The sequence below is a fragment of the Siphateles boraxobius genome, unplaced genomic scaffold (assembly GCF_051911475.1).
Source record: "Siphateles boraxobius isolate OS27281-9 unplaced genomic scaffold, OSU_SipBor_1 86, whole genome shotgun sequence".
Classification (NCBI taxonomy): domain Eukaryota; kingdom Metazoa; phylum Chordata; class Actinopteri; order Cypriniformes; family Leuciscidae; genus Siphateles; species Siphateles boraxobius.
In genome coordinates this window covers 9,615,001-9,632,913 of record NW_027509215.1, presented here as the reverse complement: position 1 = coordinate 9,632,913, position 17,913 = coordinate 9,615,001, and the positions used below count along the sequence as shown (strand labels likewise).

Sequence of the window (17,913 nt, the reverse complement as noted above, 5' to 3'; positions counted from 1 at the left end):
GAAGCCTTTTTATTTATTGATTTTTTTCTTAGGATCCGAAAATCCAAAATCTGATTGCATCGTCTTGGAATAGTGGCACAGTTTAATTAATCCAATATTTAAAAAGTCTAATAGAAGTTCCTTCCCTGATTCCTGTAAGGAAAGCTCTGTTGCTTCAGGACAGTGTCTGATATTAACCTTCTTTTATTAGGGGCAATATTTTCACACATCTTTTATGTTTATGACTATTTTTTTCCTCAAACCAAACAAAAGCACAGGTGTCCATCTAGGTCATCCCAAACACCTCTGTCAAGTCAAACTGAGATTTTATTAATATTTCATTAATTGAACAACACATTATCATGTTCATGGGTCTCTGGTGTTGGTCTGTAGTCAAGATGACTTTCAGGCAGAGATGGCAGGTTTTCAGATGCATGTATTTTAAATACTATTTTGTATTTTAAAGCTTTTTGGAAAAACATCAAATGTAATTTGTATTTAAATACATTTAAGATGAGTATATTTGCATTTTCTAAATACTGTATTTGTATTTAAATACATTTAAGATGAGTATTTTTGCATTTTCAAAATACTGTATTTGTATTTAAATACATTTTTCCACACAGTATTTTGTATTTTTATTTTAAATACATTTCCATGTATTTATGCCCATCTCTGCTTGCAGGTAAACGAGTCATTGTCATTTACTGTTTTTTTTTTAATTATTAATTATTATTTAAATTTATATTATTGTAATTATTTGAAGGCATGAACCCTGCTTCACAAACCTTGAATTAACTGAAATTAAGTGGAATCGTTATTTCTGCTAACTTTCCAATCAAATCAGCTTCATTACAAAATAACATTTTTAATAAATGCTCAAGACATAACACAGTGAATACTTTTCCATTAAAAAAAATTAGTTATGCGTGACTGGTGGCAAATGTTAGGTGAGATAAAAGAGAAATTCGCTATTTTTCTCTCTGTATTTTTAATATTTTGGGTATTTTGGTGACGTTTATTCGTGTCCTGCTAGTCAGTTGTAATAAATATCTTGACTACATGTGAGAAGTGTCCTGATGTGAATATAGTTTTTCAGGTGTACTGCAGTTTCAGAGTCATGCGGTAGATGGCGCTCTCTCAATTTATTTTAATTCCAAGTAGAGCTTTCAAATTTCCTTAATTTGGTAATATTATTAGAATTATGATTACATTAAAATGGCTTTAATTCCCCTTTATGTGTATGCCATTTAATGTTTATGCAAATCCCTCCATGTCTGACGTCATTTTGAAAGATTAGGAAAACTTATTTATTTGTATTTTTTATTGCAAGAAAAGATATAGCACTGCATTGAATACATTAAAATAAAAGGAAATGTGGAAAAACAAATAAAAATACAAAAGAGATACTTTTTGTTTTTATTAAATCATTTCAAATAACAAACAGGCATTCACATATTATAATTGTTTAACGCATTGACAATAAGAACAAGTAGCATATCGTAAATAATGATAAAAAATATATGAAAAGCAAATTATAACAAAAATAAATTACTAAAAGTTTTTTTTTGCATAACAAGATCAATATACAACATACATCTACAGAGGATCACTGTGTATTATTATCTATTACATCATAATACCATCAAAGAAAGAATAGATAAATAATAATAATAAACTATACAGGGGAAACATCACAAAAAAAGCCAAGAAGAAAGGGATTCAAAAATTCTATACATCCGTTTCGCTTTTTTATTTCTTGCATCTTTTTGGGCTCCAATATAATGTTTAAGCTCAACTTTTAATAATATAATGTTAGGTTTATTATTTGTCCATTTCTGTTTGTGAATATACTAGGAAAACGTCGCAGAGCTGCCGACAGGCCCGCTGACGTCATCGCTGGCTCTCGAGCGCGTCGGACTCGCATGAGCGCGCGCGTGCGTGTTTGTGTGCGTGTGTGAGTGATCGCAGACTCGCACACACGGGTGATGTTTTATCTTCATCTGATTATTGTAATCACCGTGTGATCGGGATCTGATGGAGGGACTGGGAGCCGCGGCGGGGTGTTCCGCGTTACCGGAGGACACGGACTCGGTGCTCGGCGCGGGATCCGGGATTGATGCTGCGGATCTCGGTATGCAATGCGCAGGATCTTTTACAATCACGCTTTTACAATCATGCTTGCATTTCACCAAAGGCTCGCGTTTATGCTTGTCAGTTGCGCTGCCATAACATGTAAATTATTACATGGGTTTATATGAAGTCATTTTGGAAGTAGCTGACAGCACCATATGAATATGGTAATCCAACAGTGCAATGGTGTTTTCCTTTAATACAATCACTGAAATATTGTAGCCTACTGCCATAATTGTAAGTGGAAAATTGGTTAGATTATTATTTTTTTAGTTTATTTCCATATAAATTGCACTGCTGTAATAATATATTGAATACATGGTTTATGAATATGACTATGAGTACCCTATACAGCCTATTACAAATACCACAATATTATTTACAATATTTGAAGTATAGACTTTAAAGTACATGAATAGCAGAATCAGACTGAGATTTATTGGCAAATATGTTTACACACTCAAAGGAATCTGTCATTGCAGTTTCTAGGGAAAAATAAAATAGAATTCTATTTTAATTTGTTATATATATATATATATATATATATATATATATATATATATATGTATTTTTTATAGAATAGAATATATATATATATATATATATATATATATTATTTTGTTATTATTTATAGAATATATATATATATATATTATTTTGTATTATTTATAGAATATATATATATATATATATATATATATATATATATATATATATACTGTTTTACACACACACAGGAATTTGTCATTGTGAAGTTTAGGGGAAAATGAAATAGAATTATATTTCAAATGTTTCTATACATATAAAATATTAGGGGTGCACCAAAATGAAAATGCAGAAGGACCAATTAATATTTTAAACTTATTTAATAATCAACACTCAAATAGCTAAAACTGACTTTTTTACAAACATTTAAGGTTAATGGCAGTTCATGACAGATTTATTCAAACATGCATTAAATAATGAAGACATCACTAACAGGTTAAATAAACATACTGAATATGTAATAGCAAAATGCTCTTCTCTAGAGTTACTTTTTTCAGCTAAATGGACATTGAATAGAGTTAAATGTAACGTGACAGTGTTTCGCCTACAAGCGCTTTTATTAACGTCTTTCCCCGGAGCGATTGTTTCATAAACGACAAGAAGCTCAATGTTGTTTGTATCGATGCGTTCGGATGCAGTGTTTGTTTATCTGCAGGGAACGTGTGTGTGTGTGTGTGTGTGTGTGTGTGTGTGTGTGTGTGTGTGTGTGTGTGTGTGTGTGTGTGTGTGTGTGTGTGTGTGTGTGTGTGTGTGTGTGTGTGTGTGTGTTAATGTCATGTGACGTTCTGTTTGTCCTTCAAATGAAAACTCAAAGTCAATCTGAATAATAATTGTCAGTGTTTCCTCAATCCCAGCATGCCTTGTGTTGACAGCTGTTGAGAATACACAGCGGGGTCTCCTTCAGGTCCTGTGCTCTTGTTTTTAGGCTGTTAATCCTGTTTTTAGCCATGGTTTTCCACACTCAGCATTCCCGTGTGTCCGATCATCACATCCGCTTCCCTTTAAACTGCTGGGTTAGTGTTGGGTCGCATTCATTATTACTGTAGAATTGTAGATATCTCAAATAGAGTTGGATAATGAGACTTGATAGAGATCTCAGTTATGTTTCATTGTCTCAGATGTTTCTTCTCAAATCCGTTGGAGAAAGAAAAGTGGAATGAATATGGAGAGAGAGCTCAGATCATTTATCTGAGAAATACTGAGCTCATATTGAGACTTTTCATTGCACACTATCTTGGCAAATCTGAGACTTTGTTGAGATTTCTTCTGAACACATCTGAGAAACTTCAGACCTCTTTTCTGGTAGATAATTTTTTTTTTAAAAATGATTTTTTTCTTTCCTATGACTTGAAAGATACTGTATCTCAATATAAACTCAAACATTTCTCACCAGACCAAATGATCTGAGCTTTAGGAGAAACATCGTGAAGTTCATACTTTAATGAAACACAACATAAAAACTCCTGTAACTTGTAAAACGATGGTAATCTGTCAAATCTGAAACTCTATTGAAGACACATGTAAGATAACTGGGATTTTTATTTCTCATGAGAAACATCTGAGAAGTAGGAGACTTTAGCAATAGTTTCCAATCGCATTGCTCTTAAAGGGACAGTTCACCCTAAAATGACAATTCTGTCATAATTTACTTACCCCAAGTCGTTCTTTTGAGACTTCCCCATTGACTTCCATTGTAAATATAATAATGCGATTATGCGATCGCATAAATCAATGCATAATCAGCCAAAGTCTGCATATTTATGCGGGGGCTCATTTCTTCAAATACGCCGCACTTTCGCCGTATAAATTGCCGATTTCTGCGCAAAATATGCGGGGCATGCATGATTTCATAATCCCTGCATTTTTGTTGCAAAATAGTCAGATATATCTTACCAGAAAGTTGAAAAATGTTGCGTTTACTTCAGACAAGAGCAGCCGTTTTTCCCTGTTGCCATGGCAACGTTATGAAGTGACATAACTACGCGACGTGAACATCATCGAAAAGCTGTAAAACAGGAGCACACTTTATTTTTTTATATTTTATTTATTCATTTTTACAGAAGTTGTAGCATATTCCTTTTGTAAAGCTACAGAACTTGTTTGACTCATCAATGTTTTGTAAGTTTGAGCGCGTGTGTTTATTAAGGTCTGAGAACTTGAATATTCCAGCACTTTCTGTGATGTGTTATGCTTGCTTATCAAAGGAAGTAATAAGAAATGACTCTTTATATTAAGGTAGTAGCCTAACGAGAACAGGGTGTTGGGGCAATCACTTTTTTTTTCTCTTTTTCATCAAACCGCAGTTTTTGCAAGTTCCTGCAATTTCATCGCATAAAATTTCATAAATATCCCGCATATTCCATCGCATTTTTTAAGAAAACATGCCGCATAATGAAGGATTTTTTGCCCGCAACCAATGTTGGGTAAGTTACTCAAAAAAAGTAATTCACTACAAATTACTAATTACTACTTTAGAATTGTAATTTGATTACACTACTGATTACTGCATGTAAAAAGTAATCAGATTACTAATTACTTACAAGTTACTTTGAAAACCTATTAAAACTATAAGAATACACTAAAAAGTGAAACTCAGTTCTTTCCGTAGTTTAATGTTGCAGACATCCCAAGTCTCCCGGAAGTTCGGGAAGCACGGCGGAGAGGGAGAGAGCGAGAGACCGTGTGTGTGTGTGTGTGTGTGAGTGTGTGTGCCTCATGAAGCGTGTTCTCCGCTAATGCATTAAAGCGCATGCTCATTAACTGACGCAGCCGGCCAAACGTGATTAGAAATGCATTTTACTAAATCTTTTTTTCTTAACAATACATTTGTAACGCAAGTAACTTAATTTTATTGACATCAGTAACTGTAATCAAATGACATAAATTTTAAATCTAATGAGTTACATTACTGCGTTATCACGAAAAGTAATTAGAATACAGTAACACCCAACTCTGCCCGCAACAATCACAAAAAAACTGCATTTTTCTAGGACTGACCATGGAAGTCAATGGGGTCCATCAACTGTTCAGTTACTGACATTCTTCAAAATATCTTCTTTTCTGTGCAACGGAAGAAAGAAACTCATACATGTTTGAAACAACTTGATTAAATGATGACAGAATTTGAATTTTTGGGTGAACCGTCCCTTTAAGAAGAATTTGCTCCAAACTGAGCTATCTCCATTTGTAGTTTTTCCAGCATGATCAGTGTTTGTATACAGTAAAGAGAGATGAAATATGTGTCCTGATGCGTCACGCTCGCGGCTGCTGCTCTTTTGCGTGTTTTCACGTGTTTTGTGTGTAACTGCAGGGTTTTTGGAGGAACGTTAGATCTCAAGCAGAGCTCACAGTGTCACACGGACTGAAGGTTTGTGAATCACACGCGTTTAAACCTGCTCTCAGATCAGTCCAGCTTATCTGGAGGAATAAATCCTGTCGGATTTGAACAAATAAATGCACCATTGAAGCATATCAGGGAATCACAGGAAGGAAACAGGCTTTTTGAGATGCATTATGGGAGGAAGGACATCAAACATGTTGGTCTCCAGTCTTGCTTTTGTTCTTCATAGTTTCCTGGTTAAATGTTGCACTGGCTGTTGTTAGTCGTATTGTAGATTAGTACTAGTTTTGTAGGTGAACCAAATTGAACAAATCTGTCTGTCTTACAATATGAAAGTATATAAAAATGTCCCAAACATTGGCATTTTTGAATATTGCAATGAACTACATTTTCTTGTTCTTTTGTAAGTTAATGTAAAATATGTATTAATTACCGCTAATATAAATAGACTCTTATCCCTCTGGTGTTGGTTTGGTCATTTTTGACCGAAAAGTTTTACTTTAATTTTTTTTTAACTTGGTAAAGGTTTTGGCACTTGCTATGTGAACACAAACATGATTAAAAAAAGTCAAATGGCCATGAGAAAAATGTCACGGTCTCAAATGCTCACGGAGAAATCTCACGGTCACGGTCTCAAATGAGCGCATTGGAAATGAATGTGAGATGAATTTCATCTAGTGGAAGCGTTTGGTACTGCGGCCAAACGAAATATTACTGAAAATGCGAAAATTGCTTTGATTTTCTTTCCATTTTAGAGAAAAATGTGTTTCGGAAAATTGATATTTCATATAAAATTTTAGAATTTTTCATAACAATGAATGTAAAATTGAATATCTTTTTTCAAGTGACATTTTTTTTCACTTCAGCAATAATCTAAAGTATCGTCTTTAAAAAAAGAGAAAAAACTACATTCTGTTCTCCAAAGCATTCAAGATTTACCAGAGTGAAAGTTGGAAATTCTATGCTCAAAAAGTTTAAATAAACACAAAATATGGAATTAAAACATTCTCAAACTTAAATATAGTACATTCATTTAATTGAAATTCTGTCATTTAAACCAACACGCGAACAGTGCCGGAGGGTTCAAAATAAAGGCTCTTTTTCGGCATCTTTGGTTCCATGAAGAACCTTTAACATCCATCAATCTTTCCATTACACAAAAGGTTCTTTATAGTGGAAAAGGTTCTTTAGATTCTAAAAATGTTCTTTACACTAAGAATAAAAATGGTGGTCCCACTTTATATTAAAGGTGCATAGCGCAAGTGTCTGAGTTTTTGCAGAACTACGCCCCCCTCTGGCAACAAGCGAAACTGCAACCAGAGTGTGTTTTCTTTGTCTTACGTGGAGTTTGCGTTGGGGTTTTGAATGGACTACAAGCCGGTCTCTTTGAATCCATCTTCTACTTTTGTCGTGCGAGTTGTCTTCACTGATACGGAGAATTGCGGCGAATACACAAACCTGCCAGACATAGCCAGGTGAGCGTGAACGCGCATGACGTCACGCCCATTCTCAAATTCCGACCCGAATCCCTCTTATTTATTTTACTGTACAGGATTATAGAGGCAATCACAGTGATCAGAGAAGGGCTCATTCAGCCCATCAGGCAATTGTTTATGCATGTATGGGTTAGAAAAATGGGTATTTTTATCATGAACTGTTGCGCAATGCACCTTTAAGTGGCTTTAAGTACTATGTACTTACATCGAAAAATAAGTACAATGTACTTATTGTGTTCATGTTGTGCTTTTGAGATGTGATACGGGTTAGGTTAGGGTCAGGTGTGGTGGTACGGGTCAGTTTAAGGTTGGGTTAAGGTGTAAGGGTCAACTGTGTAATTACAAATGTAATTGCATACATTAATTACAGCTGTAATTACATGCAGGTATTTTCCAAATATAAGTACAATGAAACATGTAAATAAAAACATGTATGTACACAATAAGTCCATTGTATCAAATTATTAATTTCAAATTAAGTACATAGTACTTAAAGCCACTTAATATAAAGTGGGACCAAAATGGTTGTTTTAAGAACGGTTCACTTTAAGGTTCTTTAGGGAACCAAAAATAGTTCTTCTAAACTCTTAAAAAAAAAAAAGCTTCATTGCAAAGTGTTTTTTCTCAGCAATGCCATTATTTTATAATCTAAAGAACCTTTAATGCAATGTAAAGATTCCTGTTAAAGGTTCTTCCTGGAACCAAAGATGCCAATAAAGAATGAGTGATTATTTGCCTTTAGCACTGTTTTCTGCCTTCCGATCAGACCTGTGACGCAGCGATCTAAAGTACGAGACTGAGACGGATGGCTCGTCGTGTTCAGTTTGTTTTCTGGAGGCTGTTGTTGAGACTCAATAGGTAACATGATCTCCCGGTGTGAGCGTGCTCTCTCAGACAGACGTGCTCGTACCTGAACTATAGATTTCCAAACAAACACACGACATGCCGCGGCACGACACGGTTAGGAAACAGAGTGTTTTTGTGGTTCAGTATTCGCTAGTCGTGATTTAATTAAGTGTACAGATCTACTCTTGATTTATGCAGAATTCCGTGACATTCCGTATTAAACTGTAAATTCCATTTTTATGACTGGATTCCATGATACGTACAATTTCTCTTGGTACTGTCAAAAATGTTTGATAAATGAAATTATTGTACTAATGTTTTAGTCCGATAATGTTTTTTTATTTAATATTTTTTTATTTTAGGGGACTAAATTACTTTTATGCAGTAGTTTATTCATCCATTTATGAACTTTTTGAGCACAGACCTGAAAATGCTCTGAAGTGAAATTTTTTTTAATAAGTGAACTTGAAAAAAGTTGTGCATTTTTTTTCCATTTATTGCACATAATGAATTGAGCTCTCCTTCACGTCTTTGTGTGCTTGAAAATGCCCTTATTGTTGTATATCCTCGTAAACATCAGTTATGTCTGAAGTGAACGTAAACCGTTATCAGTATATCAGTATATTGGATCAGTGCATTCACTCTTAAAGTGACAGTAGCCTAATTTTCCTTCTGACGTCTGTCATTAATGATAATTAAACAACGAAAGACACTCACTGATCTTGGCTGAATAACTTTATTAGCTTTAATAAGGATTATTCTATATTTAATTTATACAGTGAGGACTATGTATAGTGCTATTTTACATTTCATTACTGATTATCAAATTTATGTACCTGAAAATTGCATTTTCACTGGTATCTAAGCTAAGAAAGTCACATATGAGGATCTGTCTCCTGTAGACTGTTAGGGTTCGTAGACTAAGTTGAAATGTTGTGGCAAAGTTACTTATAGTTAGCAGAATGTCTGTTGTGGAGCATCAAAATAAAGTGTTAGCAGATATTAAGTTACGTATACACTAATGATAACTAGTAGTTGCAAAGTTACTTATAATTAGTAGAATGTCTATAGTGGAGCGTCAAAATAAATATGAATATTTTGCTGATAACTGAAGTCTCGTGACGTTCAGGTCATGTGAGACGTCTCTGACTGTGTAAGATCTGAACATGAGCTGTGTGTTCAGTCGCCGTCGCGAGCGGATCGTGTGTCATTACAGAAACACACGCGACCAGACAGAGACTAACAAACATCTAATGCACGCTCACTTCAAATATAACAGCTCGTGAGTGATGCTAATATTCACAGAATAATCAAAAAATAAAAACAATAATAATATAATAATTTGTTACATTTATATAGTGCTTTTCTGGGTACTCAAAGCGCTTTGTCACAGCATCATTACTCTTCAGTGTCACATGATCCTTCACAAATCATTGATGATTTGCTGATCAAGAAACATTTCTGATGATTATCAATAATGAAAACAGCTTAATATTTTCATGGAAACCATGATACATTTTATCAGGATCATTTGATGAATAGAAAGTTCTAAATAACAGCATTTATTTGAAATCTTTTGTAACATTATAAATGTCTTTACTGTCACTTTTCATCAATTTAATGCGTCCTTGCTGAATAATAGCATTAATGTCTTTAAAATAACATGCGGTGACCCCAAAACATTTGAACGTTTATGTACAGTATTATCAAATTAAACAACATGCAAACAGTAATTATCATAAAGAGTTTCCCCCGTCTTGTTTCCAGTGTAGCTTTAAGATATGAGATGGATTCTGAGTTCATAACTTGAGATATGCAGTAAAATCCCTCATATTGCGCTCATGATGAGTTAGTGATGTTATGAACGCAGTGTGATTGACATGTGCTCGAGATCGTGTGTGTGTGTGTGTGTGTCGACGCCACAGGCTGCTGTCTTTACATAAGGCTTACATAAATAAACTGAGTGAAGAAGAGACTCTTCCAGCTGTGGAGATCAGATAAGGTGATTATGAACTCCAGCTTCATCTTCACTGCACACACACACACACACACACACACACACACACACACGAGACGTCGTTCAGAACCAGAGATTCATTTCTCATGAGATTTAATGGAGTTTTCGGATATGTTTCGTTTTGAGGTGTAACATCATCTCAGATGCTGGATCTAAGAAGTCAATAGTTGCAGTGAGAGTATAAAGCTGAAACCAATTAGATTAGAAGTAGGAATCGTGAGCAAATGACTCTTATCTCTGCTCCTCTTTTAATCTCTATGTTTTGTTTAGGAGAAACTCTCATCTGTCATTTCTCTGTCAAGGAATTCTTTTCTTAAATATGTAATTTTAGTGATCAAAGATAGAAAAATAATAGAGAAATAAAAATATGCACAAATCTGAGCTAAGTTTTTTTGGGGATTTCTCTGAAGCTCTATGTTAGTTATGTGATGTTAACTAGTTAGTTGTATTTATAGTAGAACTATTTGAACTAGTTAATTGTCTGTTTACCTCTGTAGCAGTTCTTCGAGTATGAAGGTCTTTGATGATGTCATATGGCGAGTACGAATGAAGACGTCAGAGTGGTGTCATAACACGAGTGGAGAGACTGGATTAGTCCAGTGACGCGCGAAGAGCTCAGAGAAATCAGAGCAACGCTGACCCGAGTGAAAATATAATTTCTCAGATTGCTCACTCTAAGTAAAAGGTTTTTCAGGAGATGATGATGATTATATGGGACAGGACAGCAGGCACCTGTGACGACGCAGGATCAGACGGGGGAAATGTGTCATACGCTAGAGATAACAGGTGTATTCTTTGGCCTAGATATGAATATATATGATTTTTTTTTCCTTTTACATCTTCCCACAAGCATTCATTGTAGTCAAGGCGTCAGAATATTTAATGTAAGAAGGAAAGTACAGGTAAAAGTGAAGTTAAATGAAAAAATAATCAAGGCAGGTTTTCATTTTTGTGATTCCGAACTTTCTAGGGTGCCACCCTGGTTTCTAGGGTGTTGTTAGGGTATTTTGTGTGGTTGCCAGTGCTTCATTAAGGGGTTGCTAGGGTTTTCTGTTGAGTTTTCTAGGGCGTTGCTATGGGTTTTTAGGTGGTTGCTAGGGCATCCCTATGCAGTTGCCAGGGTGTTGTTCGGGTGTTTTGGGTGGTTGCCAGTGGTTTGTTATTGGGGTGGCTAGGGTTTTCTGTTTGGTTGCTAGGGAATTGCTACTGTAGGTAGTTGTAGGTAGGATGCCCTAGCAACTATCTAGAATACCATAGAAATTACCTATGCACTTTCTAGGGTGTTTTGGGTGGTTGCCAGTGCTTCATCAAGGGGTTGCTAGGGATTTCTGTTGACTTTTCTAGGGCATTTCTAGGGGGTTTCAATGGTGGTCTGGGTGGTTGCTAGGGGATCACTATGCGGTTTCTATTTAGGGTGTTTTGGGTGGTTGCCAGTGCTTTGTTATTTGGGGTGGCTAGGGTTTTCTGTTTGGTTGCTAGGGGGTTTCTATGGTGTTCTGTGTGGTTGCTAGGACATCACTATGCAGTTGCCAGGGTGTTGTTAGGGTGTTTTGGGTGGTTGCCAGTGCTTTGTTATTGGTGTTGCTAGGGTTTTCTGTTTGGTTCTTAGGGGGTTTCTATGGTGTTCTGGGTGGTTGCTAGGGCATCACTATGCATTTTTTTTTTATTTAGGGTGTTTTGGGTGGTTGCCAGTGCTTTGTTATTTGGGGTGGCTAGGGTTTTCTGTTTGGTTGCTAGGGGGTTTCTATGGTGTTCCGGGTGGTTGCTAGGGCATCACTATGCAGTTGCCAGGGTGTTGTTAGGGTGTTTTGGGTGGTTGCCAGTGCTTTGTTATTTGGGGTGGCTAGGGTTTTCTGTTTGGTTGCTAGGGGGTTTCTATGGTGTTCCGGGTGGTTGCTAGGGCATCACTATGCAGTTGCCAGGGTGTTGTTAGGGTGTTTTGGGTGGTTGCCAGTGCTTTGTTATTTGGGGTGGCTAGGGTTTTCTGTTTGGTTGCTAGGGGGTTTCTATGGTGTTCCGGGTGGTTGCTAGGGCATCACTATGCAGTTGCCAGGGTGTTGTTAGGGTGTTTTGGGTGGTTGCCGGTGTTTTTTTATTTGTGTGGCTAGGGTTTTCTGTTTGGTTGCTAGGGGGTTTCTATGGTGTTCTGTGTGGTTGCTAGGACATCACTATGCAGTTGCCAGGGTGTTGTTAGGGTGTTTTGGGTGGTTGCCAGTGCTTTGTTATTTGGGGGGGGGGCTAGGGTTTTCTGTTTAGTTGCTAGGGGGTTTCTATGGTGTTCTGGGTGGTTGCCAGGTCATCACTATGCAGTTGCCAGGGTGTTGTTAGGGTGTTTTGGGTGGTTGCCAGTGCTTTGTTATTGGTGTGGCTAGGGTTTTCTGTTTGGTTGCTAGGGGGTTTCTATGGTGTTCTGTGTGGTTGCTAGGGCATCAATATGCTGTTACCAAGGTGTTTTTAGGGTGTTTTGGGTGGTTGCCAGTGCTTTGTTATTGGTTTGGCTATAGGGTTTTCTGTTTGGTTGCTAGGGCATTGCTAGGGGGTTTCTATGGTGTTCTGGGTGGTTGCTAGGGCATCACTATGCAGTTGCCAGGGTGTTGTTAGGGTGTTTTGGGTGGTTGCCAGTGCTTCATTAGGGGGTTACTAGGGTTGTTTCTTAAATCAAAAATTCCATTTACTGTTCATGCTGCAAGTTGAGTTACACACACTCTCCTTCGATGACGCATCTCTGTGATTTCTTTGTTTGGTTCGATCAGCCTCTCGTCACACACACGCAGGGCCGAAGCGTGACGCGTGTGTCTGAGGTTGTAAACACTAGAAGAACAGGAGCTGAAGGCCGGAGCTTTATTTAGCATTTCCTCAGCCGTAATCCGCTGAGTTTCACTGCAGATCAGCGTCTCATCCAGCCCAACTCTCTGACATGAGAACGTAAACACAAGCAGTGATACGGACACTTTACGGACACATTTGATGTAGTAATAATGTTCTCATCTCACCCTGACAGAAGAAGGTTTAGCTGCTTTTCCTCAGAGGAAGATGTCATTGTTTTGGAGACTCAGTTAAGCTTCATTTATGTATCAACTTTGTCTCCTAAACTTCCTTTGGAGACATACAAAATAGCATAATCTGTCAAAGTGACGGAAATTACTTTGAAATAGTATCACGCAATGCTGAAGTTAATGAACATTTTTGATTAAGGCAACATAAGTTACATATATATATATATTAGCCTACTACAGTGATATTTTACCAAAGACTCGCGCTTTTGGGGTTATTTGGTCTGTTGAAAGTACCTTGTTGATGCTTTTACACTTTGAAATTTCCTTTTAAAGTACTATGGTTGAAAGGGTGAGTAGATTAATGTCATCTCATTGTGAAATTTTTTTAACCTATTGTGTTCATAGAGCGAGCTTTTCACTGATTGTTTACAGCTTAACGGAAGTTACACCCATAATTCACGCAAAGCATCGTGGGGCGTAGGAATAATGTGGATTCTATATATTATATATCGTTACCGACAATGGTGTACCGTCAATAAATACCATTATAGTTTTATCGCCCAGCCCGATCTCAAAGCCATATTTTCCCGCTCAAACTCTGTTTTTTTCTCTGATTTCTGGCTTTTATGAGGCACTAAGCAGTTTTAAATCTCTAGTTTTGAGGTTGATGATGATTAATGTGTCCGACTCAACATTAGTGAAGCGAAGTGAGCATGCAGATCTGAGGTAAAGCTGAACTGGTAAATGTGCTGATGGACGTTCACTGCTATAAATGCAGTTCTAAGGCAATAGTGATAATAATGCATAAAGTGAAAATTTTTATTTTTTGAAAATCTATTAAATTATAATGCTGTTGATATATTAGGAGTGCTTTTCCCTAATCTAGATTACGCTCGATGAACCTGACCGTATTTGATTGTGTGTGTGTGTGTGTGTGTGTATGTGTGTGTGTATGTGTGTGTGTGTGTGTGTGTGTGTGTGTGTGTGTGTGTGTGTGTGTGTGTGTGTGTGTGTTTGCGCGTGTGCGTATGTATGTGTGTGTGTGCTTATGTGTGTGTATGTGTGTGTGTGTGTTCACTGTCCTGACCCTAATCCCATCAAAGCCCGATACAATCGGATAGTGACGAGATTATCACCGGTGGAACTTTCCAGTCTGATCACTTTACCACTTCCAAAAATTTTGAGGCAAAACACATCCATCCATCTATCCATCTATCAATCTATCTATCTATCACCCATTTATCCATCCATCCATCCATTTATATATCTATCTATCCATTATACATCTATCCACCCATCCATTTATCTATCCATCATGCAATCCATCTATCCATCTATCATCCATCTATCTATCGTCCTTCCATCCATCCATCTTTCTATCATCCATTCATCCATCCATTTATCTATCTATCATCCATCCATCTATCTATTTATCTATCTATCTATCATCCATCCATCCATCCATTTATCTATCTATCTATCATCCATCCATCTATCTATTTATCTATCTATCTATCATCCATCCATCCATCCATTTATCTATCTATCTATCATCCATCCATCCGTCCATCCATCTATCTATCCATCCATCTATTCATCTATCTATTTATCATCCATCCATCCGTCTATCTATTTATCTATCTATCTATCTATCTATCATCCATCTATCCATCTATCTATCCATCCATCTATTCATCTATCTATTTATCATCCATCCACCCATCCATCCATTTATCTATTTATCCATCTATCTATCATCCATCCCTCCATCTATCTATCCATCCATCTATTCATCTATCTATTTATCATCCATCCATCTATCTATCTATCTGTCATCCATCTATCCATCTATCTATCATCCATCCATCCATCTATTCATCTATCTATTTATCATCCATCCATCCATCTATCCATCTATCTATCCATCCATCTATTCATTTATCTATTTATCATCCATCCATCCATCCATCTATCTATCCATCCATCTATTCATCTATCTATTTATCATCCATCCATCCATCCATCCATCCATCCATCCATCCATCCATCCATCCATCCATCTATCTATCTATCTATCTATCTATCTATCTATCTATCTATCTATCTATCTATCTATCTATCTATCTATCTATCTATCTATCTATCTATCTATCTATCTATCTATAATCCTTCCATCCATCCATTTATCTATCTATCTATCATCCATCCATCTATTCATCTATCTATTTATCATCCATCCATCCATCCCTCCCTCCCTTAATTCATTAAATGTCGTTGTGTGTATAAAGTCAGAGATTGTGAGTGTTTGAGACGTTGTGAGTGTTTCCGGTGGTGTTTTCTGTCTGTCCGCTGCTCGTGCCCTCGTCCTTGGCACAGGCTTTTCCCCAGAGTTATCCTCGCTGGGCGTAATCCCTGCGCTCTCATTGGCCATCGGTTGGTCCAGGTGACCAGAGATCCTCAGGGCATCAGATTATTCCTCCTGTCAATCCAATTGAGCGTTCTCGTCTCAGGACTGATCCCACTCCAGATAGAAACCAGCTACGCTAACCGCAGCCGTAGGGATTCCTATGACATCTGAGGTGTGTGTTTCTGACTTTTATTCTTTCATACGGGATATTTCAGTGCTTAAAGTCTATCAGGAACTGTTTTTGAGCTGCCATGAATCTTCAGTTTCGGGTTTTTGGTCTTTCAAAGCTGTTCTTCAAGTGCATTTATGATGTGTGTTGCATTTATATGAGCTTTCAAACATTTCAAGGCAGTTTGAGGAAGTTTTTGTTCAAACGTTTTTTTAAATCAAAATCTGAAACAGTAGCTCTGAACTACAATACTCTTTCTCTACTTGATCAGTATTTTTGTTTTCCTGAAGAAAATTTAATATATATGTTTATATTATATACACACATATAATATATATAATATTTTCTAGCAGTTATTTTTTGGCAAATTAAATGCAAATTTATCATAAGGAAACAAACCAAAAGCTGTGCGAATATAATTGTTCGAGACAGCAGTGTTTTATGTAAATAAAACATACAGGTGAAACTCGAAAAAATTTAATATCATGCAACAGTTCATGTATTTCAGTAATTCAAATTAAAAGGTGAAACTAATATATTTAGTTTATATAACTATATACATATGCATGATTATACTTTTCAGAGGACCGACATTTCTGTATTTAAAATCCTTTTTTTATTATTGATTTCATGTAATATTCTAATTTTCTGAGATTTTGAATTGCTGTAAGCCATAATCATCAAAATTATAACAAATAAAGGCTTGAAATATCTCACTTTGCATGTATAGAGTCTATATAATATATTAGTTTCACCTTCTAAGTAGGGCTGTGAAACGATTAATCGCATCCAAAATAAAAGTTTGTGATTACATAATATATGTGTGTGTGTACTGTGTATAATTATTTTGTATATATAAATACACACACATACATGTATATATTTAAGAAATATTTGCTTATATATAATGTATATATATATAATTTGTATTATATATATAAATATAAATATTTTACATCTAAATTAAAAAAAATTAAAACTTAAATATATACATGTGTGTGTATTTATATATACAAAATAATTATACACAGTGCACACACATATATTATGTAATCAGAAACTTTTATTTTGAATGCGATTAATCGCGTTTGATCGTTTCACAGCCCTACTTCTAAGTTGAATTACTGAAATAGATTTTTCTCGATTCACCTGTAAATGAACTAGTATGATTTACTGAAGAAGTTGTATGTTTTAGATGTAAATGTAGACGAAGTGTAATGAGTGTAATGTTCTCTTGCTGGTTTTCAGGCGGTTTTGCATTAATACGGAGACAGGTCCCCTCAGGCTCTCATCATGGACTGACTTTAATGTGTTCGGACAGTTTGTTTTTCATGATGTTTCAGGGTTGAACTGATTCTAGTGCAGAAATCACTCGTCTCTAGTGATTTACAGAAGCTGGGTGCGTCTACTAGGCTTTAAAACCTCCTTTTATGTCAGATTTACATTCATCTAGCAAATGTTTTTATCAAAAAATCAATTCATCGTAAAGAAACAGTCGCACTGAGATACAATACTCTTTCTCTACTTAATCAGTATTTTTGTTTTTCTGAAGAAAATGTAATATAACTGTATATATTATACACACACATAATAACATAGTATCTATAATAATATTATAATTTTCAATTTTTCTTATTTTTTTGGCAAATTGAATGTAAATTTCTCATCTTTAATAATTTACATCATTAAACATCTAACCATCGGCTTCTGTTTTTTAGATATTAATCATAAAATTATGCTGATGTTTTTATCCAAATCAATTTAAGGAAACAGTAGCATTAAATTGCAAATAATCATATTATTAATAAGTATTCTTGTTTTTGTTTTCTGAAAAATGATATATATATATATATATATATATTTAGAATATTTAGAATTTAGAATTATTTTATTCAAAGATGTTAGATTTTTTTTTTACATTTATTATTTTATTTTATGTTTACAGTTTAAAGAAATTGTCATGAAAAAAAGATCACATTTAATG

The 17,913-nt window shown here is 35.6% G+C and overlaps 1 protein-coding gene across 11 annotated transcripts in view; it reads left to right on the top strand.

Annotated features, from left to right (window-relative positions):
- Positions 1–1,726: 1,726 nt before the first annotated feature.
- pip5k1cb (phosphatidylinositol-4-phosphate 5-kinase, type I, gamma b) overlaps positions 1,727–17,913 on the top strand; it is an 80,221-nt gene continuing 64,034 nt past the window's right edge. For 2 of the 11 annotated variants that reach the window (XM_077222129.1, XM_077222127.1), the window contains exon 1: positions 1,732–2,113. In XM_077222129.1, the coding sequence (XP_077078244.1) occupies positions 2,017–2,113 (97 nt within the window). In that variant the 5' untranslated portion in view covers positions 1,732–2,016. Of the gene's footprint in view, positions 2,114–3,591; positions 3,672–6,001; positions 6,026–15,644; positions 15,933–17,913 lie in introns of those variants that run through there. The other 9 variants (XM_077222133.1, XM_077222132.1, XM_077222134.1 and 6 more) reach the window with 8 other exon arrangements.